The 25,241-nt window shown below is 29.6% G+C and overlaps 1 protein-coding gene across 1 annotated transcript; it reads left to right on the forward strand.

The window, feature by feature from the left end:
• Window positions 1-15,320: 15,320 nt before the first annotated feature.
• On the forward strand, window positions 15,321-24,028 carry LOC126834059 (uncharacterized). The gene is made up of 10 exons (XM_050565690.1): window positions 15,321-15,432; window positions 18,372-18,466; window positions 19,030-19,056; window positions 20,265-20,291; window positions 21,378-21,425; window positions 21,696-21,725; window positions 22,823-22,858; window positions 22,996-23,070; window positions 23,265-23,348; window positions 23,679-24,028. Exons 2-10 carry the CDS (start codon window positions 18,385-18,387, stop codon window positions 23,924-23,926), a joined length of 657 nt encoding a protein of 218 aa, XP_050421647.1. The 5' UTR covers window positions 15,321-15,432; window positions 18,372-18,384; the 3' UTR covers window positions 23,927-24,028.
• The last annotated feature ends 1,213 nt before the right edge of the window (window positions 24,029-25,241 follow it).

Below are 25,241 nucleotides of genomic sequence, written 5' to 3' on the forward strand. Positions count from 1 at the left end.
AACCTAGGTTTACCCAAGGTATAAACAACACAAAAACACACTAAAACCTACATAAATTCTACATTTCTGCACCAAATTCGCTCAAACCTAGACCAAACTCAAGAGAATTTTGTCAGCATTCAGAATATATGGTTGTAGTTATAAGGTTACCACAGTTTCGATTACTGAGGTAACCATGGTTGTGGTTATCTAGGTTACCATGGTTGTGGTAATCTAGGTTACCATGGTTGTGGTAACCTAGGTTACCTTGGTTGTGGTTACCTAGGTTACCATGGTTGTGGTTACAAAGGTTACCATGGTTGTGGTTATCTAGGTTACCATGGTTGTGGTAACCTAGGATACCATGGTTGTGGTAACCTTAGTTGCCATGGTTGTGGTAACCTAGGTTACCATGGTTGTGGTAACCTAGGTTACCATGGTTGTGGTAACCTAGGTTACCATGGTTGTGGTAACCTAGGTTACCAGTGGTTGTGGTAACCGAGGTTATCATGGTGGTGGTGATCTAGGTTACCATGGTTGTGGTTACATAGGTTAACATGGTTGTGGTTATCTAGGTTACCATGGTTGTGGTAACTTAGGATACCATGGTTGTGGTAACCTTAGTTGCCATGGTTGTGGTAACCTAGGTTACCATGGTTGTGGTAACCAAGGTTACCATGGTTGTGGTAACCTAGGTTACCGTGGTTGTGGTTACATAGGTTACCATGAATTTTGTCAGCAATCAGAATTTATGGTCAAATTACCGATTTGTGTGATTTAAATGGTCAAAATTGTAAAAAATCCAAAATTTCGACCTAGCTCAAAATTTTCAAAAAACTGAATTTTTTTCCAAAAATACCCACCAATATGGCTCTACTGTGGCTTAAAAGATTCACAAATGACTCAGCTTGCCTTTTAACCTATACATATGTGTTGATTGTACATATATTTGTGTATAGGAAGAAAAACCTAGGTTTACCCAAGGTATGTCCAACACAAAAACACACTAAAACCTACATAAATTCTACATTTCTGCACCAAATCCGCTCAAACCTAGACCAAACTCAAGAGAATTTTGTCAGCAATCAGAATATATGGTCAAATTGCTGATTTGTGTGATTTAAATGGTCAAAATTTTGAAAAAACCAAAATTTCGACCTAGCTCAAAATTTACAAAAAACTGAATTTTTTTCCAAAAATACCCAACCAATATGGCTCTACTGTGGCTTAAAAGATTCACAAGTGACTCAGCTTGCCTTTTAACCTATACATATGTGTTGATTGTACATATATTTGTGTATAGGAAGAAAAACCTAGGTTTACCCAAGGTATAAACAACACAAAAACACACTAAAACCTACATAAATTCTACATTTCTGCACTAAATCCGCTCAACCCTAGACCAAACTCAAGAGAATTTTGTCAGCAATCAGAATACATGGTCAAATTGCCGATTTGTGTGATTTAAATGGTCAAAATTTTAAAAAACCAAAAATTCGACCTAGCTTAAAATTTTCAAAAAACTGAATTTTATATCAAAAATACCTCACTAATATGGCTGTACTGTGGCTTACACAAGGATGTAATGAAGTATTAAATTATGTTATAGTATTTGAAGGGACGATTACGGCAGACGGCGTTTTACCAACCTACGAGACGCGAATGGAGTATCATGTAGATCTGCTACTTCCGTCAGGATTGTATAAAACAGAACTTGAGAGAGTTACAGATTTAATCTAAATGTTTCGATATCAATATACAAGTATATTCATTAATTAACTAATATTATAACCAATACTGTCGTCGTATAGCTTTTGTTATTTCATACATTAGGAAAAACACCACCACCGCAACGGTTGGATCAAAGGAGGATTTAGAAATCAAAATAAATAAGAAGTTAGACAATAATAGTGATGTTTTAACCCTTAACTGATATTATAGGGTTCAAGAATAGACCAAAAAATTTTTTGTTGCTTTTATCGATTATATTATCAACTTATTTTTTGATGATGAAATTTCACAAAATGTATTTGATAAAACTAATGGAAAAATTACGGAGTTGAGCGAAAAATATGCCATATTTTTCGCTACGATAATTTTAGATTCATTTTATAAAGTTTAAATTTGGTTCTCCATAAAAACAAAAAAAGAGGTGACTTTTTATTGAAAAGTATATATATTATATTCATTATAGCTCATTAAATGACTTCCATATCAAATTTCAATATTAGGCCATATGATTAAAACTGTCCAATCATACAGCAATCTGAGACATATCTTAGATATTGAAAGAGAATTTATTTTTCTCGTCTTAGGGATCCAAAAGAAATCTTTCATTCACTTAAACATTTTTTATAATTTGTGACTTTGTCGACGCCCATCCCTTAGTAAGTGGGAGGAAGGATTTTCTTAATTTTATATAAGAGGGCATCATGCAATACCCTATCGAAGGCTTATGAGATGTCTAAGAATACGCAATTGCAATAAAGTTTTTTTTCAAGAGAATACGATATGGCGTCTACGACTCTGTGTACTTGGTGTATGGTTGAGTAGTTGAAAAATGTATACATTTTTTAGGTGTTTTTCTCGATTTTGATTGGGAACGGGTGACTTTTTTTGGCCCGATAAAGTACCTTCCAGGTAAGATTTCTGATCTATAAAGTTGCTACACGAAGAAATCAGTTCAGCGGTCTACGAGATATCGTAGGTTCAGAAACAAAATAAAAACACATCATTGTAAAAACAATACCTTGTCAGCTCCGCATCAAAGCTAAAATACTTTGGATAAAACAACATTTCTATTTCATGCGATTATAAAAGCGTACGCCTTAAAATAGCGGCATTCGGTTAATCTTATTATTAATATGTACAAAACACACTTATTTCAATTGTCGTATCATTGGATACAATTGTCAACTTCATTCTCTGAGTTTTTTTTAATTTAGTTTTCCAAGGCTTGTACAGTGATTACATGCCGCACTGGTAATTCGACGGCGTTCTTTTCAGTAATCGTAGCTATATTCACTTAGTGGTGTCACAAGTTAGATATTCTAAGTAATCTGTTATATGTATTGAACGATAGATGTTTAGTAAAATAAACAAGTAAATATATATAATAAATGCATTTGGTGAAAAGGATCATAAGCCTAAATTATAATTTACTTTTTTTATTTTACCTATACGAAGGGGAGGGGCAGGGGAGTTTTTTTATCAAAAAAATTCTAAAAAACGTGTGACATTCGAAATAATATTTTGTTTTTATTTGGGTTACGTTGCCTATGGCTAGGTTATTAATGGTGGGAGAGTCTTTCAACTGCTTAATCGGGATATTAAAAAACAAAAACATCTCGATATTTTCGTTTATCGAAAATGCTCTGGGAACAAATCTACTTTACCGGACACCCTTTTTTTTTATTTATAGTATTTTGCATGGTGATAATGAATTTGTAAAAATTTTGCCCCGCTAGCACTTAGTTTGAAAGTTACATACTTTTATTGTTCATCGATATCGACAAGTGTCTAGAAGTTGTTGTAAAATAACGTTATTTTCACAGTAAATAGAGTTCTTAATCTGTGCTTAAGCGTGTTTAAATTTTCAATAATTCATTTCACTAAATGTCTATACAAATTTGGTGAATTTAGTATTTTTAATTATAAAGAACCTATTGTGTTCTTTAACATTCATAAACATAAATTAACTTAAAAATGGTCTAGCGTTTTATGGTACCAAATTCAATGTTAGACGTGTACATCAAATATACATGCACAATGGTCAACAATTTTTCCAACAAAGCCATTCTTTTAAACAATATTTTTATACATCGAATATTTATTATTTATATCAGAGTGAAATTGCACCTTGTACTTAATGGACGTGCGCTCTCGCAACACAAATGAGTCTCATCTAAATCTAATAAGATTTACGTATCCACGATATTACGGTGTAGACATTAGTGCCTTGGTAAAATTAGATCACTTGGTCTTCTGTTGAGTTTGATCATGAATACACTATAACTATTGAAATACACATTATTCTTTAAAGGCGCTGCTTAATATAGTATTAAACTGTTATGCGTAAGAGCTATAAAGCGTATAAAGCTAGCCATTTTTACGGGTTGTATTTAATTAGCATAAATTTAATTTAATTAAAAGTGTAAAATGTATTGTTATAGTCAAATCTTTACATCGGACCATAAAAAGACAAATTAAAAATTGTGTTTTCAATAAAGAAGTCACATTTGAAAATCATTTACTTCGCTTTTTTTTTTGCATTAAATAACTTGAAGCGGGGTCTCCCCATCTATGTCCATTACACATGTTATGGCCCTTATTTTTATAGTTTTGTTCAGTTGAATATTATCATTAGAAGTCAACACTAACTATAAAAAAAAATGTTCTGTAACTTCTATTACTGTGATCTCCACTCTAGCTCTTGGTTTGATACCAAATCAATCATGAAATTTCTACTCAATAGTTGGTACAGAAATAGAGGAATAAAAATATTTATTAAGATATTTTCATTAAAAATCATGTATTATATTTTGTAGTATGACAGTTAAATCGATAGCCATAATTAATATTTCATAATATAAAATATTGGCTATACTGTAACGGAATATGCTCTCCGAGCACATGCGTGATTGACCTTCTGTAGTACTTGAGCTCGTGAGATCTATTATTTTTAGATAATCTAACCAAAAAGCCCTTTTTTATGAATTTAGAGAGATTAATTGTTTAATCGTCCGACTAGATGTTGTTTGCCAGTGGATACAAACTAATAAGGCAAGTATGCCAATCTTTTATAATTATTATTATATAGAATTTCTGTAACAAGGTCCGCCGCCCACAATCGATTACTAAGTAATGGCTATCAGACTCTTACAACTTACATGAATACCTAGTGTTAATTAAATTGAAAACATTGTTTACGATTTATTTTCGACTAAAACAAGTGTCGGCCACAATACTGGTCTGTTATTTGTAGTTCGGTGGAAATACAGTTCTGTTAGTTTGTGTTTCGGTAATTTATTTTTCGGCAAAAATACGGTTCTGCCGATTTGTTTTCGGTTTTTTATGCGACTCGCCTATAACTACGTTGTATTTATACAGAAGGTACAATCATTGTTATTGCACCAACACTTGATTTTGTTCATTTCAGTAACGTACACGAATCCAACAATTTGTCAAATCACAACAGGTAATATGAGTAGTTAAGCCTTAAAAAAATAATAGTTTTTAGAATCCTCACAGTAGACATACCTTATATTATCTCAAATCAAAGTTTTGCAATCTGATAAACCAAAATCTCCAAGTTTCTTTAACACGAAAAATGTCTGATCCAAAAATGAAAAAACTATGCATTTGTAAATACAATATATTTATGCCGGTCTGGGTGGAACTAATAAATTAATTTAATATAGTTACTCGCATACAAATTTATTAAAAAAACCATTTTACAATTTATTCGAATGAAAAATAATTTAAATAACTATTTTTAAAACTAATCGAATAAAATAAAATATTTCTATATAATATACTGGTTTTATATATTTCCTAAATGTAGAATATATTAGAATTCTATGTAATATTTGAGGCGCTCAGATGCTAAAACGATTAACTCCACTCTTTTAAAATTTCGAATAATAGTATGGTTGGATTAAAAATTAGTAGGGGTACACTAAAATGTCTTAAAAACGGTTTATAAATCGAATGGTTTGCAAGGTATATTCAAGGTTTTCACATAGGTATTACATATTATATTTTAACAGCTTGCATACAAGTACACAACACCACGGCATACATTTTTATGTATCTAAGGTGGCTAGTAAATATATCAAGTTTCTGGCTAATATTTTAGTGTTTTTATAATATCTGGCCCAAAACAATTCATAGAGAATTTGGCCCCTTTAATTATTGAATTTATTATTCATTTCTATTTAAAACGTCGTGAATATAACATATATGCCCCCAGCCCCATTTCCACCCCCAACTCTTACTCCTATAGCTCACCCCCTATCTCACACCCTTATCTCTCTACCCTATCCCTCGTCCCTATTCTCACCCCCATTCCCACCCCAACCCTCATCTCTTACCCCCTATCTCTCACCCCCTTCTTATTTTTCGTTTTGATAACCAGTGTCGTTATGATAACCGGTGTCGGTGTCGTTTTTCCGTGTGTGTGCCATAGCAATGACAGAAAAATGTCAAAAGTAAAAAATAATTTTACTACAACAATTTGCCAATCAACTAGCGCATTTTTTTTAAAATAACAATTACTTTGAAAACAACCGAAAATTAACTACAGTTTTAAATAATGTTAAACGTCTTAAATATTTTACTAAAAAGAAAAGCGTGGGACTTATTCAAGTTAAGGGCAGAAGAAAAGGCGGAGTGTAGTATTATTTTTATCTACGTCCACTTCCTCTCACCTCCTAACTTTTAAACTCTAAAATTAAATTTAATATTCTTCGATTATTTTTTTTATATATTTATTCGTATAATTATTTTAAAAGTTAGCCGAATGAAATATATTAATCTATAATTTTAAAAACTGTTCGAATAAAAAATAATTTGATTAACTTCTACTCAAATAATTTGGTATCTAAATGTTAGACTTATGTAACTGATGCACTACTCTAAATTTATACTCCGTGTTGGACTAATTTGGGCTACTTAAATGGCAATCGAATTTAGAAAATAATAGAATTATAGAATTTATGAAGTCCTTTAATAAAAAATAGAAATTATTTGCTGTTTTCATATCAATGACGTGGGCAAATTACTTAACTCCTTTTTTACAAAAGACCTACCTAAGTGTGAAAAATTTAAATATACAATAATTTTGGATAAGGACAAATTTAGGATGGACATTTTTTAAGAACATTATCCGGAAACAAACATACTTCATTTGTTTTCTATATTCTGTTTCTTGAGTGGGATGATAATATAATAATATTTTTTATATGATATCCATGTTAGGGTGGTTGACAGTTTTCCTTAATAAGGTTTTGGTATATAGATGGGAAAATGCCGGAATTGTGGAGGAAAAGTATTCTTGACCCAATATTTAAGGGCAAGGAAGATGTGCAGGAGTTTGAAAATTATAGAGGTGTAAAACTGATTAGGTATGAAGGTTTGGGAAAAGATGGTAGAAAAGAAAATATCGAAGAATCAATTTGGGTTTATGTCAGGGAAATCAACTATGGAAGGTCTAGGGTGGTCGACCCCAGGAGTGTAAGGCAAGGATAAAAAAGAAGAAGATATGGATTATCCATGTTATAGTTCTAGAATATTCCAAAAAGTATCATAACTGCGATTTTGCTCAAACACATATTTCATGTGTATTACTATTGAATTTGACAATATATTGTTTTTTTTTTTTAGATATCGATTGAAAATGACTAAGCTACAAGTTTTCTGTTTTTTTGCGGTTACAATTTGCATTGTTATAAACAATGTAAAATGCGCAACGGAAGACGGTATGACCTAAATATTTGAATCGTTTTTTACTAAATTTTTTTAGTATCGTTGCGGAACTGAGATTTATTAAGACTTATATTTATCTCTAACTATATAAATTTTAATTAAACGCTTCGATACGAATTTTGGCACACTTGACCACACTTTAACACTTTCTAAATGTGCTTAGTTTGGACTACACTGCATTAAACTTACTACCCACAGATTCGCATCAAAGAATTTTTTTTTAAATATCGATTGAAAATGACTAACAATAAGCTACAATAGTTTTGTGTTTTTTTGCGGTTACTATTTGCATTATAACTCGTTTTTAAAGTAACAAACTCATTAAAGTTTGTTACTTTAAAAACGAGAAGATGTTTATATGAGTTTTCCAAACAATATTTTTTTTATATATAATAAAAATACTATTTAGTTCCATATTTAAACTATTTTAGCAAAGTCAAACATTTATAAAGTAAACGTGACTTAAACATTTAACTTTAGTCAAGGGGGCTCCATACAGACCATTTTGAAAGAGTTTTGTATTGGCAAAAAATTGGCTTAAATAAATTTTGACCATGTCAAAAAATTTACCGGTTAATTTGTATAAGCTTCAAAGTATTATTTTTAATTTAAATCATTTTGTCTATGAGTAAAAGTCATTTTAGTCAATATACCATACATTTTTTATTCCATCGCACAGGTTCAACCACTAATCTGATAAATAATATGAAAACAGATTTGAATTCGTCGTGAAATTTACTTGCGATCGGTCGACGTACATTTTTGATATCTTATTCCTACTACTTTTAAAAACAAATAAATAAATATATATATTGCAAATAAATTTATAAATATAGTTATTTATTGCATTAGTAATAAAAATTAAAGAGAGGGGTGGGTAGAGGGAATAAGAGCCTAGTAAGTTACTGACTAATTATGCCAAACCTGCATAGGGAAGGTACTGCGTTCCAAACGCGTGTCCCGCGACACGAACCAGTTTTTTTTTGTGTATCTAGCCTCTTATGATTGCTTTGACTACATTGTATATTGTATTTGTAAATTATGTAAAATTTGTTTTTAGACCACAGACTAAGACATTTAAATGACGGTAAGTGTTTGTATAGTTAATAATATAGTATATTATAATTAAAAGGAAAAAATAATTTTGCAGGAAATATGAAATTTGGCAAAAAAAACAAAAAATAGGCATAATTTAAACTATAAAAGGCGCCATACTTTTAATGTAATCAGGCAGAATTCTATCTTACCATGTTTAGATTTTCCTGTTATTTTAACCAATTTCCTGCATTTATATTGTCAATAATTGAAAATAGTACTATCTAATCCATAATGATCACATCATAATAGTTATATTTATGTTTCCTAAATTAGTACAATATGTATTCATTAATAATTTGTTTTTGTTCTTTGATTCCAGATCAAAAATACCAACTGGTCAACGGTCTCGTGCATACTCATATGGTATTGTTATGTGTAAATTATTATTTTTGTTTTATGTACACTCGTTTTAATAATATTAGGCTATTAATTTGTCATTGCACACCGAATAGTTTTATTGTACTATCAATACCGCTTGCCATGTTGTACATTTTATCAGTACATTTAATCGTTCAATTCAAAATGATGTCTAAGAAACCGTTACATTTTTATTGATTCATTAAACGTTCACGCAACTGGCATGCACTACTATTTTTTTTTAACAAACAAATTTTTTGTGTTTTTTTTTCCAGAGAATATTCAGGCTTTGATTTTTCCGGCAGGTAATTAACAGTTGTTTTTTACGATTAGGTGATATCATAAACTTACAAAGAAATTAACTGGGCCTACCACACTGCACCTCCTATTCTAACTTTAAATTTCGTGTTTATTTTATAGTGCAAATGAGTATAAATTAATTTAAAAAAAAATCTTAAAACTATTCACTAGAACAAGAGTTCTCTCATTTTTCTAATATTTGTGAGACACCCTGTATTAGACAGTATTCTTTAAAATGTTGTTAGTAATAAGATATATATATGTATCTATGTATATATGTAATTTGATTGTAAGTTATTACTATTAGGTATGTTGGAATGAAAATCCCTCACAAATCTGCATACAAGATTGAAAAAATTAATTAGTTTTCGTGATATCAATACCTTTTCAGTTCCTCTCTCAAGCTATACCTAATATGTATACATGTATATAACCAAAATCACAATGTTTAATAATAACACAAATTGTAATATTATTAGTAATATACCTCTGATCGATGTTAAATTGTATAAGATGATACGACTTGCCGATGCATGATATTCTCTTTATCTGATCTTATTTTTACTTTAATTATGCATCGAATATCAAGTGTTATCGTGTATGTTTTCTAGTTCTAACGTGTATTTGACTTTTATTACATTTCATTAACACTACACATTTATAACTAACAAACTATTTAGAGGATATCCGTAATTCTACATGTTAATATACTAAAGATGTACTTTTAAATTGTTTTTTCTTTCTAAATTTACCGGTTTTATTGTTAATCAATTAATATTACAAGCTGGTAAATTTATATCAAAACAAAATTTGCTTAAACACAAAATGTACATAAAAGTTTCATTTTTTAATTAAGTTTTTGATTATAGTGGCTTTTGTCGATTACTTAAATATATGTGGCACCTTTTAACAGTAGCATTATAAAATCGAATCTCTTTTTTAGCTACTGCGTCATTGGCACACCAGGACAGGGCAACAGGTAAAAAATTATCGTCCGCATAACTTATAATTAATAGTAACTATGTTTATTAATGACGTTTTTTTGTGATATTTTATGGTAGGCAGTGAAATTTTACATATAATAACACATTTTAATGGGGAATGTTTTGATTATAGCTTTTGATTCAATAATAACCCAAGAACGGACTATACTATACTTTATTACAGGACAAGAGCCAACAACTGATTTAAGTAGTATGTATAACAGTTTTCTCCAGAACAGTTATTTAGGTAGTATTTGAGTGAATATTACAGTTGTACAATATACTATAATATAGACTATATTAATAATGGTTAATTAAAAAAGTTGAAATTCTTATTTATTATTTACATGAAATAACTTTAACATTAAAATTTAAATTGAATACATCATCTGTATGATATTATAGACCTAACTGACTTTAACACGGCAGTATACAACAGACATCAGCTGATACGTACTATATTCAACCATGTTCTACATCACCAAATGAGTAAGCATTTTTATATTATTTATCGCTGCTTTTAAAACGTCGTTAAAACCTAAGTTTGGCCTATAACTAACCTATCTATGCGTTTGTTGGTATCTAGTATGGGTAAACAATAAAAACAAAAATGCTTTTAAATGAGTAGAACAATGACTGTAGTCTAAAGTCCAGCAATAGCAACCACATGATTCAAGCAAAAGCTAATGTATTTATTTTTTAACACTTAGGTAGATCTGGAATAACTATTTTATATGTATTTTATTATTTCTTGTCATAAATTTGTAGTATTTATCGATTGTATTTCTATTCAATAATTATGTCGTATGGTTTCAGATCACTTCCAAATGTGCGTGAATGACGAAGAAAAAAAATGCAAATTGCTCGGAATAATAACGCGTGCATTAAATCCTGGGTTTAGATTTAGACAAAGATGTTATGAAATATTAAGATGCGTTATAGTATTGGAAGGGAAGATTACGGCAGACGGCGTTGTATTAACCAACAAGACACGAGTGGAGAATTATGTAGATCGGCGACTTCCGGATTGTATAACACAGAACTTAAGAGAGTTATAGATTAAAATTTAAATGTTTCGATGTCAATATATAAGTATATTCATTAATAAACTATTATTATAACCAATACTGTCGTCGTATAACTGTTATTATTTCATACATTAGGAAAAACACCAGCACCGCAACAGTTGGATCAAAGGAGGATTTAGAAATCAATATAAATAAGATGTTAGACAATAATAGTGATATTTTAACCCTTAACTGGTACAACACCTCTTACTGCCTCTGCCTCTGCCTTAACTCTTCTCATAACATGACTGAACAATCTCAACTTATTGTCTTTCATTTTCCCCACAAGTGGTTCAACTCCTTGACTCCCCTTATGTATTCATTTCATATTCTATCCAACCTAGTCACTCCACTCGTCCACCTTAGCATTCTCATCTCCGCTACACTCGTTCTATATTCAGTGTTCTTATCTACGGCCCAATATTCCGACCTATATAAAGCAATGGTTGGTGTACTAAGCTCAGGGTTGTTTATATTATATTATATTTATTACTATTAAGTACCTATGTCATTTGGGACTTTACGTTTTTATGCTTATCTATGTATTTCCTAATACGCATTAACTTTCTATGAACACAAGTTATCATAGTGCTGAACCTATTTTTCTGTTGTTTGTTACATTTACTTAATTTGCATATTAGTATGTAAGCTAGGCTTTTACTATGTATAATTGTCAGTCGGTCAGTTTGTGTTTATCTATAATACAGTTCGTTATTACGGTCAACCATTGTCTATTTAAGTGCTTATTTTATTATTATTAAACAGATTAACTTATCTTTATAAAGTGTTTATTATTTCTGAGTATATTTTCATCCTTATAACAAAAAAGGTAGAAGAATTAAGAAACAAAAAATACTTTGTATAAAACAACAGTTCTATTTCATGCGATTATAAAAGCGTGCGCCATTGTGTGTGCTATACTTCAAACATAATACTATCAAAATATCCCAGAAAACGTTATACCTTAAACTTGAGAATTCCTTTGTTATTTAGTTAAACATTTTTGTTTATTTTGCAATAATGTGTTTTTTTTTTGTATTTTTTATTATATATGAATTATACATACAATTTTTAATAAATATTGTTACATATTAAATCCGAATCATTTGAGCTAATGTTTTTGTAGAAGTCTGAGAGTAATATTAAAACAAAAAAATTTCAAGTGTAAAGAATAATTTTCATCGATATTCCATAAAAAAAATGTTAATTTTGGTCTAAGATGTTTTAAGTTGTATATTAGTCGACGAAAGGATATGTTTTATAACAAAAAATGAGGTTTTCATAATCAAATATTTTATCTTATCACTATTAAATTTTATATTTAATTTTTTTGCCCTTTCTTATACCTGTACTACTACTCCATCATGCAGTTTTTCATCCTGTGTTGCTATAAATAAGCAAATCATCAAAGTAGATGTACACATTTTTAATGTCACCAAAATACTCTTGATTTTTATTTTGAAATTCCTCAGGTGCACACGACAACCCAAAGGGTAATTTTGTAAACCTGTAATAACCAAATTGTGTACTAAATGTGCACAAGTAACTCGACTATTCATCTAATTTGATTTGCTAAAATCCAGTCTTCAAATCAAACAACGTAAACCATTTCTTATTGTATAAATTCATTCTTAATTCTTCAAGAGTGGGGATTAAAACTTTACCTCTTATTACTACTTTATTCAATTCAGTGGGATCTAAGCACACACGCAAATATTTATCTGGTTTTTCAACAATAACTATATTACTCGACCATCCATGGGTCCTTTCCACTTCAAATATCACGCCCATATTACACATTTGAGACGAAGTACCTTTTTAATTCACTTTTAATGGATTCTGGGGCACGCCTAGGAGGATTTAACCTCGGTTCACTGTTTTCCTTCATTCTTATCCTATATTCTCTCGGAAAACAATCCAGTCCATTAAGCACATCTTTATATTCATTTACAAGTACATTCAGACAATTATTGGATTCAACGCTTTCTATCTTAGACCTATTAATAAAACCAAACTTAATACATGTATTTAATCCTAGAATAGGTACACATTTACTTTGACTATCATCTACAATAATGAACCTGATATTAATAGATTTTTTTATCTATAGCTTCACATAAAAGTTCAACTGTCCCCATACTTTTTATATCAAATCCACCATAGGCTTTAATCATAATATAAGTATAACTCAATATTTTCCCACAATTAATTTCTTTAAAAATACTATAAGGTATTATATCAATATCTGAACCCGTATCTATTTTAAAATTAATGAGAAAATTACTATTAATTTTAATGATTTCAGTCCACTTTTTTTGTTCAGTTTTACACTAACATTTCCTACTTCAATAGACAATATATCAAACAATTTATACTTAGGTTCATTGTAGCTTATATAGTTATTATGCATACCCTCACCAATGTTATTGACCTCTTTTCGTTGCTGTTCAGTGTCCTTATTAGCTTGGCATCCCACCAAAAAATAATTTAATTTTCCACACTTAACACACGCCTTTCCAAAGGCAAAGCGTTTCCTTTTTCCATGTCGTCTTCCACACTTCTTGCAATCTTAATCCGTATCCATAGACCCATTATTGTTCTTATTGCGTCTTAACTTGTCTTGCTGTCCACTGGTTTTAAAAGTTGACTTACTTTGCATTTCAGTCATATGTACGGCAACTGTCTCAAACTCATCTTGTTTTATTTGGAAAAACTTGAACTGCTCTATTATGACATTAAATTTAGGTTCATAATATTCCTGTAGTAGTTTAAATATTGTGGCTACAGTTGCTGTTGAGTTAGTTGCATTCAACGTTTCCAACAATTCAAAGGCATCATCGCCTATTACACTCAACAATACTGCAACCTTAAGGTTTTCAGTTTTTTCATCCAACTCATTTGCTCTGAGGTACAGGTCAAATTTATTTTTAAATAACTTAATATTATTAATTACTGTTCCCACATCATTAATGTCCAATGGTACAATTGATCCTCCTGCATTCGACTGAGCCATGTTGTATTTATGATTTTTATTAAGCAAAAGTAATTATTACAACATACTTAATTAATAATTAGAAAAAAGTTTAAAGCAGCCAACGGGTACATGTGTTAACTGATAGAGAGGAAAATGAGGATGTATTGAAAAAATAAAATTGTAGGTTATATTACAGCGTTACCCATTATACAACAATGGTTATATATAACAAAGAAATTATTTTTTATTACATAAAATAAAACCTAACACATTATCGTTTTAAATTTTTTTCGATATTTATTAGGTATATAATGAATGTCCAGTAAAAAAAAAGACTGGTCGATGTAAGTTTGGAACAAATATTTATGGATAATTTGAGAAATAGACTGAAGGACAACTTAAACAACTATCATTAATTTTAGACACTCAAAATAATAATAAAAAATAAGGTCAGTACAGTGGGGTCAGGGAATAATGGAGACGGAGCATGATGAGGTCAGGGCATAGTGGGGACGGGGAGGTTACAGTTTTAGAGGCATTTTTAAATCTGTAAGTGATAAAATCACCTTTGAACAAACAGTAGTTGGTATTTTCAAACGAGTAAAGTCCATACCACAGTATAAACCATCATAGCAAGAAAGAATTAAATTAAAAGTGATTGTCTCCGAAAGGGCTAGTACAGTAGAGTATAGGCATAATGGAATCCAAGCATAGAGGGGTAGGAGAGGTTACAGTTCTACAGGAATTATTATAAATAAAAGTGATAAAATTGAATAAAACCACATTCAAACAAACGCATTGATGCTTATTTGTAAATACAGCACCTCAATTTTTATACTTAAAAAATTACTGGAATAACTAACTAAACTTTTTAAAATATTCATATATTCATCTCCTTGTATATAATGTACAACACCGCTGTGCTGGATTTTTTATTGATACATTATTTTTCTGTACTCAAGTTTTTTATTTGTTCAAAAACCACATCACTATATTATCTAGGTTGTATGTATACAAATGGTACGATCGATTTTTCTGTACTCAAGTTTTTTAGTTGTTCAAAAACCACAACACTATATTATCTAGGTTGCATTTATACAAATGGTACGATCGTTGTATATGCCCCAACAGTTGGTTTTGTTCATTTCGAAAACGTACACGAATCCAACAACTCGTCAAATCACATCAGGTAATATTAGTAGTTAAGTTACATAAAAAAATAGTTTTTAGAATCCTCACAGTAGACATACCTAATATTCACTCAAATCAAAATTTTGCAATAAATTTTCCAAAATCTCAAAGTTTTTTTAACACAAAATATGTTTGATCTGAATATAAATTAAAAAAACTAAGCATTTATAAATGCAATATGTTTATGCCGGTCTGATGACATGTCGATAACCAGTTTTGGATAATTATTTTTAAAGTTATTGAAGTTTCAAGTTGAGGGCAGAAGAAAAGGCTGAGTGTAGCATTATTTTTATCTACGTGCACTTCCCCTAGCCTCCTAACTTTTAAACTCTAAAATTAAATTTAATATTATTCGATTATTTTTTTTATACATATTGGAATAATTATTTTAAAAGTTAGTCGAATGAAATATATTAATCTATATTTTTAAAAACTATCCAAATAAAAAAAGAGTTTGAATAACTTTTAATCGAATAATTTGGTATCTAAATGTTAAACTTATGTAATGTCATATTCAAATGATGCAAAACTCTGAATTTTTACTCCGTGTTAGATTAATTTGAGCTACTTAAATGGCAATCGAATTTAGAAAATAATAGAATTTATGAGATTAGAAATTATTTGCTGTTTTCATACCAATGACGCGACGAGGGCAAACTATTTAACTCCTACTTTACAAAAGACCTACTTAAAGTGTGAGAAATCGAAATATACAATTATTTCGGATAAGGACAAATTTAGGATGATCATTTTTTAAGAACATTATCCCGAAAAACACACACTACATTTTTTTTCTATATTCTGTTTCTTGAGTGGGATGATAATATATTGTTTTAGCTTCGATGCAAAGCGAGAAGGTATTGGTTTTACTCTGATGTGGGCTTTTATTTTCGCTGTATACACTGTAACTTTTTTAATACTAGACCAATTCCTTCGAATAGCAACTCTGTAAATCACAAATTTTATCTAGTTTGTACTTTGAAGGAGGTAAAAGTTGAAAGAGTTTAATTTTTCACAGACGAAATTTGAAAAAACAAAAAAAAAACCGTACGAGTTTTTAAGTTAGAACTTTTACTGGCTATAATTTCGAGAAAAAGAGTCGGATCGAGTTGAAATATATAAGAAATAATTATTTGGTATGCCCGCACACGTCAGTTGTGTCAAATTTAAACTATACCCATTTCCCACCCCCCTAGGGGGGGTACAAGTTTTTTTTGTTTTTCGGGGTTTTTAACCGTAATTTTATAACTTTTGGGTTGAAAATTTGCCAGTAGTTGGAACTCATATGTATGCATAACATATTAAACGGGAAAAAAATTCGGCATTACAGTTTTTTTTTAATTACCGGGAAACTGTGTTTTCGCAGATTTCGTATATTTTAACAAAAAACACTTAAAATCTTAAAAAAAATTGTTATCAAATCATTAAAACAATTTTATGTACATCTATGCGGAATGATACTATTAAGTTTTTTGCTCAAGTACCACTTTTGACATTAAGTTTACACAAATTCAATTTTTTTTTTTTTTTACTTTCTGGATGATTAAAATTGAAAACTGATATTAAATTATAGCCTGCGTTATATAACCTTACCGAAGGTCAACTATGAGTATATAAGGTCCAACTACCTGCAAATTATGACGAGGACTGTTGTTTTTTAGATTCAGATTAAGTGTTGGTTTTTATGCAGTATACCGCCTCAAAATGTAATTTTTATTACACTATTTTTTTAAAGGAAAACTAATGTTTTGCATTTTGTTATACTGTTATTCATTTAAAGAGATTCACGCTTGATTGTTTAAATTGTCTAATATTAGATCATCTGCTTCGTGCTAATTTTAATTTTTTAGTTTATAACTTGTAGCTCTTATTTTGTATAAAATATTTCATTATTTTATTACTATGTACAAATTAAGATAAATGTTATTAATAATTAAGTCATAAATGATAATACTTTATTTTATGACTAGATCAAATCTCGTGAACATTTAACATCATGATACTGCTCCTATGCTTTTATTAAAATAACACAATTTTTAAAATCTCCATAAAAGGTTATTGTTAAATAACAGGCAACAGCCGACCGCTATTGGCTATACACGTTAGTAATATTTAACTAATAAGTAATATATGTAGGTTATAGTGATTTTATCCGAGAGGACTAGTACAGTAGAGTATTGGTATAATGTAATCAAAGCAATGAGGAAACGGAGAGGTCACAGGTCTACAAGAATTATTATAAATAAAAGTGATAAAATTGAACAAAATCGCTTTCAAATAAACGCATTGATGCTCATTTGTAAATACAGAACCTTCATTTAAAACTTTTTAACTTTGCTGGTTTATACTGTGCTTGGTTTGGACTGTACTGACTTGAAAATACTAACTACCGATTTGCATCGAAGCGTTTTTTCGAAAGTGATTTTATCACTTTCAGATTTAAAAATTCCTGTAAGCCTGTGACATCCCCGTCACCACTATGCCCCGACCCAACTGTACTGGTTTTTTTTTAAAATGATTAACCATGTAAGGGTGGTTGACAGGTTTCCTAAATAAGGTTTTGGTATATAGATGGGAAAATGCCGGAATTGTGGAGGAAAAGTATTCTTGAAGCAATATCTAAGGGCAATGAAGATGTGCAGGAGTGTGACAATTATAGAGGTGTAAAACTGATTAGGTATGAAGGTTTGGGAAAAGATGGTAGAAAAGAGAATATCGAAGATATTCAATTTGGGGTTTTGCCAGGAAAGTCAACTATGGAATGATTAGGGTGGCCGACCCCATGTAGTTGAGAATGTAAGGCAAAAAGATAAAGAAGATATGGTTTATCCATTTTATAGTTCTAGAATATTGCAAAAAGTATCTTTACTGTAATTTTGTGCAAACACATATGTTATGTATTACTATTGAATTTGACATAATATTATTTTTTTTTAGATATCGATTGAAAATGACTAAGCTACAAGTTTTCTGTTTTTTTGCGATTACTATTTGCATTGTTATAAACAATATAAAATGCGCATCGCCAGACGGTATGACCTAAATATTTGAATCATTTTTTATTTAAAGACTCATATTTATCTATTAAACTATGTACAGATTTGTTTTAATATTTTGTACATTTTAACATACACTTGATATACATTTTGAAAAATAATTATCAAGTTGTACTAATATTTGTATTGACAACTATTTGGATTGATCTTATTAGGTTTTTGTACGATTTTTAGTCTTAAAATTTTATTGTTGTATACAATTATAAACTAGTATTTAATTAAAAACGAACGCAGCCTAACACATATAAATTGACCAACTTTTACCCCAAAATCCAGATGGCTTAATTATGCAAAGTGATATCAATTTCAATTAAACGCTTCGATGCAAATTTTGACACACTAGACCTCACTTTAACACTTACTAAATGTGCTTAGTTTGGACTGCACTGGATTAAACTTCCTACCCACAGATTCGCACCAAAGCTTTTATTTAAGAAGATTTTTATCACTTTCAGCTATAATAATTACTGTAGAACTGTGACCTCGATGACAGTTTGGTATTTTACGAAATTATATGATAATACAATTTATTATTCCAGAATGTCGTGATCAGATTTGTAAGACCAGTGAGTTAAAATTATTATAATTTTTTTTTGACATTTTTATGTCTTAGCTCTGGCACATAACCGAAAAAAGTGTTACCAAAAAAGAGTTACCAAAAAAGCGTAACGAAAAAAGGAATGGGGATGGGATGTGGATGAAGATGAGGTTCGGAGTGGAAGATAGGGGTAGGAGATAGGGGGTGGGAGATAGGGGCGATAGTTTGGGGTGAGAGATATGTTGTATTCACAACGATCAAACTATAACTGAAAAATAAATTCAATGTAATTTAACAGGTCATATTTCCTATGAATTGTCAGATACCAGAAAAAGGCCAGATATTATGAAATCACTAAACTATAAGCCAGAAACTTGATATGTTCACTAGCCACCTTAGATACTAGCTTGTTATTATACTATTTCATTATCTATAATTCCACCACTACTCTAAGTATATTCGGTACTTTAACGAGACACGAAAATGCTCTTTCGTGGTTGAAGACTCAGCTGATAAATTTTATTTTTAAGCCATTTAGGCAATTTGTAACGTTATTTCATAATATGTAGTTGAAAACTTATTAATTTGTGTACGTTATATTGTGCTAATTTGTATTACAAATTCATTAAATAATTTAACGCTTTATCCTGATCACAAAACATATAAAATTGCCTGTAAATAACTGCTTATTTATATTTTAATACTAAAATTTAATCTGAACTAACATGTGCTACTTTAATGTGTTTGTGACCTTCAAAACGAGAAGATGTTTGTATACGTTTTCCAAACAATATTTTTTTATATATAATAAAATTACTCTTTACTTCCTTGTTTAAACTATTTTAGCAAAGTCAAAAATTAATAAAGTAAACGTCACTCAAAAATTTAACTTAAGTTAATAAAAAAATACCACTTTTAACCTCCTAATATTAGGGGTATTTAAAAATGACCATCAAGTTTGTAATTGAGTAACCTCGAATACATAACCTACACATTTTTTTTATTTAATGGTGTAAATTTTTAGCAGTAATAGTTTAAGCCAACATTCGTCTAGTGGTTTATCAAAAATAAAGACCAAATCAGTATAGAGTGCCACAAGCTAAAGATAGTACAAGCAACCATTACATAATTTTGTTATAGAACCATTTTTTTTTTTGTGTATCCAACCTCTTATGATCGCTTTGACTACATTGTATATTGTATTTGTTAATTATGTAAAATTTGTTTTGTTTTTAGACAACAAACTTAGCAATTTAACTGACAGTGAGTGTTTATATAGTTAATAATATAGTATATTATATTTAAGAGAAAAAAATAATTTTACAGAATATATGAAGTTTGGTAAAAATAAAAAATAAATAGGTACAGTCTAAACTCTAAACGGCGCCATACTTTTAATGTAATAAGGCAGAATTCCGTCCATCATGTTTAGATTTTCCAGTTATTTTAACCAATTGATGATATTGTTAATAATTGAAAATAATACTAACTAATCCATAATGATCACATCATAATTGTTATATGTATGTCTCCTAAATTAGTACAATATGATATAACTTACAGTATGAGCTAATTTTCATACTACTACTAAGCTATCATTGTACTTAAAAGATAGATGTTAGGTCATATACCACTTTTAAACGTGCTCTATCTCTTTCTACAATACCTTCATTTCATTGTTAATAAAAGTCATGATTTTCTTCTTCTCCTTAGTTCATGGCCTAATACTTCTTCTGCAGATCTTTTGACTACAGTTTCCATTTATTTTCCAAATGTAATTTATATCCGTAGGTAACATTATCTGAGGCATCTAACTACTCAGTTATTTTTTCTTTGTAATCTTTGGCCTGGTTTCCTTTCAATATTTCTTTGTTAATTTTCTGTGGACACTTATCTTTATTAATTTGGATCTTTCTACCTATATGCTAAATTTGACCTTGGCTCTCATCATGAAGTGATCAGAAAGTGCACTACTGCCCCTCATGCTTTTTACGTCGTTTATGCTTAATCTAATTCGGTAGTCTACCACTACATGATCTATTTGATCTATACGTGTTTTTAATATATTTTGACTTTTTAAATTGGTTTGTGTTAGCTTTCAAGGTATCATTTAATGTATGCAATTGTTTTCATGATTTATTTAGTCATTTTTGTAGTGAAAATTGACTTTGATATAAGTACACATAACACATCTTTGTTAAAATTCCCCAAACTTCTTCAATCTCCCCTAGAATTATTGACTATCTGTGCTATGCATACCTCACTTTAATGTTTTATTAAATATTGAATGGAAATTGCTAAGTTTATTTAACGAATTTATTAATAATTTGTTTTGTTCTTTGACTCCAGATCAAAAATACCAACTGGTCAACGGTCTCATTCGTGCATACTCATATGGTATTGTTATGTGTAAATTATTATTTTTGTTTTATGTAAACTCGTTTTTACAATATTAGGCTATTAAATTGCCATTGCTTACCGTATAGTTTTGTTGTACTATCAATACCGTTTGTCATGTTGTACACTTTATCAGTACATTTAATCGTTCATTTAAAAATTGATGTCTAAGGAACCGTTAAATTTGTATTAATTTATTAAACGTTCACGCAACTCGCATGGACCACTTTTTTTTTATTTTTTAAACAAATTATTGGTGTTTTTTTTCAGCGCGAATTCAGGTTTTGATTTTTCCGCCAGGTAATTTACAATTGTTTTATACGATTAGGTAATATCATAGACCTACAAAGTAATGAACTGGACCTATCACACTGCACCTCCCATTCTAACTTAAAGTTTAAATAACATTAAAAGAAATTATTAAAAACTGGTTATTGACGAGTCTAAATATTCATCAAAGAATATATGATCATCTTGAATTTTAAAGAAAAAATGTTACAAAAATTATTGAAAACCGAAAACAGTTATTTGCAATAAAAAAAACGTCGTTTTTATTTTGTAGTGCAAATGAGTATAAATTTATTTAAAAAAAAAATCATAAAACTATTCACTAGAACAAGAGTTCTCTCATTTTTCTAATCTTTGTGAGACACTCTGTATTAGACAGTATTCTTTGAAATGTTGTTAGTAATGTGTATAATATATATACATATATATATATATATATATATATATATATAAATATATATATTATTGTAAGTTATTACTATTAGGTATGTTTGAATGAATATCCCTCACAAATCTGCATCCAAGATTGAAAAAATTGATTAGTTTTTGTGATATCAATACCTTTTTAGTTCCTCTTTCAAGCTATACCTAATATGTATACATGTATATAATCAAAATCACAATGTTTAATAATAATACAAATTATATTACTATTAGTAATATACCTATGATCGATGTTAATGGTATAAGATGATACGACTTGCCGATGCATGATATTCTCTTTATCTGATCTTATTTTTACTTAAATTGTGCGTCGAATATCAAGTGTTATTGTGTATGTTTTCTAGTTCTGACGTGTATTTGACTTTTATTACATTTCATTAACAATACACATTTATAACTAACAAACTATTTAGAGGATGTCCGTAATTCTACATGTTAATATACTAAAGATGTACTTAAAAATTTTTTTTTTTCTAAATTTACCAGTTTTATTATTAATTAGGTAATTAATATTACAAGTTGGTAAATTTATATCAAAACAAAATTTGATTAAACACAAAATGTACATAAAAGTTTCATTTTTTAATTAAAAAGATTTTGTCGATTACTTAAATATATATGGCACGTTTTAACAGTAACATTATAAAATCGAATCTTTTTTTCAGTTCCTGAGTTAATGGCAAGCAGAGGCAGGGCGAAAGGTAAAAAATTATCGTCCGCATAACTTATAATTAATAGTAACTATGATTATAAATGACTTTTTTTTGTGATATTTTATGTTAGGCAGTGTAATTTTACATAAAATGACACATTTTAATGGGGAATGTTTTGATTATAGCTTTTGATTCAATAATAACCCAAGAACAGGATATACTACAATTTATTACAGACCAAGAGTTAGCAATTGAGTATGGTAAGTATAACAGTATTCTCCAGAACAATTATTTAGGTAGTATTTGAGTGAATATTACAGTTGTACAATATACTATAATATAGACTATATTAATAATGGTTAATTAAAAAAGTTGAAATTCTTATTTATTATTTACATGATATAACTTTAACATTAAAAATAAAATTAAATACATCATCTGTATGATATTATAGACCTAACTGACTTTAACACGGCAGTATACAACAGACATCAGCTGATACGTACTATATTCAACCATGTTCTACATCACCAAATGAGTAAGCATTTTTATATTATTTATCGCTGCTTTTAAAACGTCGTTAAAACCTAAGTTTGGCCTATAACTAACCTATCTATGCGTTTGTTGGTATCTAGTATGGGTAAACAATAAAAACAAAAATGCTTTTAAATGAGTAGAAAAATGATTGTAGTCTAAAGTCCAGCAATAGCAACCACATGATTTAAGCAAAAGCTAATGTATTTATTTTTTAACACTTAGGTAGATCTGGAATAACTATTTTATATGTATTTTATTATTTCTTGTCATAAATTTGTAGTATTTATCGATTGTATTTCTATTCAATAATTATTGTATTGTATGGTTTCAGATAACATCCAAATGTGCGTGAATGACGAAGGCAAAAAATGCAAATTGGTCGGGATAATAACGCGTGCATTAAATCCTGAGCATAGATTTACACAAAGATGTAATGAAGAATTTAAATGCGTTATAGCATTGGAAGGGATGATTACGGCAGACGGCGTTGTACCAACATACAACACACGAGTAGAGAATTATGTAGATCGGCGACTTCCGTCAGGATTGTATAAAACAGAACTTGAGGCAGTTATATAACTATATTCATTAATAAACTATTATTATAACCAATAATGTCGTCGTATAGCTGTTATTATTTCATATATTAGGAAAAACACCAGCACCGCAACAGTTGGATCAAAGGAGGATTTAGAAATCAATATAAACAAGATGTTAGACAATAATAGTGATATTTTAACCCTTAACTGGTATTATAGGGTTAAAGAATAGGCCAAAAAAAATATTTGTTGCTCATATCGATTATATTGTCAACTTATTTTTTGGTGATAAAATTTCACAAAATGTATTTGGTAAAACTAATGGAAAAATTACGGAGTTGAGCGAAAAATATGTCATATTTTTCGCTACGATAATTTTACATTCATTTTATAAAGTTTAAATTGGTTTCTCTATAAAAACAAAAGAAGAGGTGACTTTTTATTGAAAAGTATACATATTTTAATCATTAAAGCTCATTAAATGTCTTCCATATCAAATTTCAATATTAGGCCATATGATTAAAACTGTCCAATCATACAGCAATCTGAGACATATCTTAGATATTGAAAGAGAATTGATTTTTCTCGTCTTAGGGATCCAAAAGAAATCTTTCATTCACTTAACCATTTTTTATAATTTGTGACTTTGTCGACGCCCATCCCTTGTTGTGGCACTGCTAAAAATCGGCTTATACCTTCTTCTTTATCTTTGCTTTACAATCCCAAATACACGGGGTCGGCCACCCTAGTCCTACACCTCAATAAAGCCTCTTATCTGTCTATCCATCTTTTTTTAGGTCTTTTCCCTCAACACTCATCTTTATAACACCACTGACTGCCTCTGCCTTAACTCTTCTCATAACATGACTGAACCATCTCAACCTATTCTATTTCATTTCCCCCACAATTGGTCCAACTCATAGACTCCCCTTAAGTATTCATTTTTTATTCTATCCAACCTAGTCACTCCACTCGTCCACCTTAGCATTCTCATCTCCGCTACACTCGTTATATATTCAGTTTTCTTATCTACGGCCCAACACTCCGACCTATATAAAACAACGGTTGGTGTAAGAAACCCAGGGTTGTATATATTATATTATATTTAGTTACCTATGTCATTTGGGACTTTACGTTTTTATGCTTATCTATTATGTATCATTGGTTGACTTTATTTCCTAATACGCAATAACTTTCTATAAGCACAAGTTATCCTAGTGCTGAACCTATTTTTCTGTTGTTTGTTACATTTACTTAATTTGCATATTAGTATATAAGGCTTTTACTACGTTTATCTATGATATAGTTCGTTATTACGGTCAACCATTGTCTATTTAAGTGCTTATTTTATTATT

Source organism: Adelges cooleyi, unplaced genomic scaffold (assembly GCF_023614345.1).
Source record: "Adelges cooleyi isolate 19-005CV unplaced genomic scaffold, UGA_ACOO_1.1 ACOO_flye_CR_arks_rails_tigmint_CR_PRNA_207, whole genome shotgun sequence".
Classification (NCBI taxonomy): Eukaryota; Metazoa; Arthropoda; class Insecta; order Hemiptera; family Adelgidae; genus Adelges; species Adelges cooleyi.

Bases quoted from the DNA above. Each gene is read 5' to 3' on its own strand.
- LOC126834059 (XM_050565690.1), top strand. From the start codon at position 18,385: ATGACTAAGCTACAAGTTTTCTGTTTTTTTGCGATTACTATTTGCATT. The intron at 20,292-21,377 runs GTGAGTGTTTAT...CTTTGACTCCAG, and splicing joins ACTTAGCAATTTAACTGACA to ATCAAAAATACCAACTGGTC. The intron at 23,071-23,264 runs GTAAGTATAACA...ATGATATTATAG, and splicing joins AGAGTTAGCAATTGAGTATG to ACCTAACTGACTTTAACACG.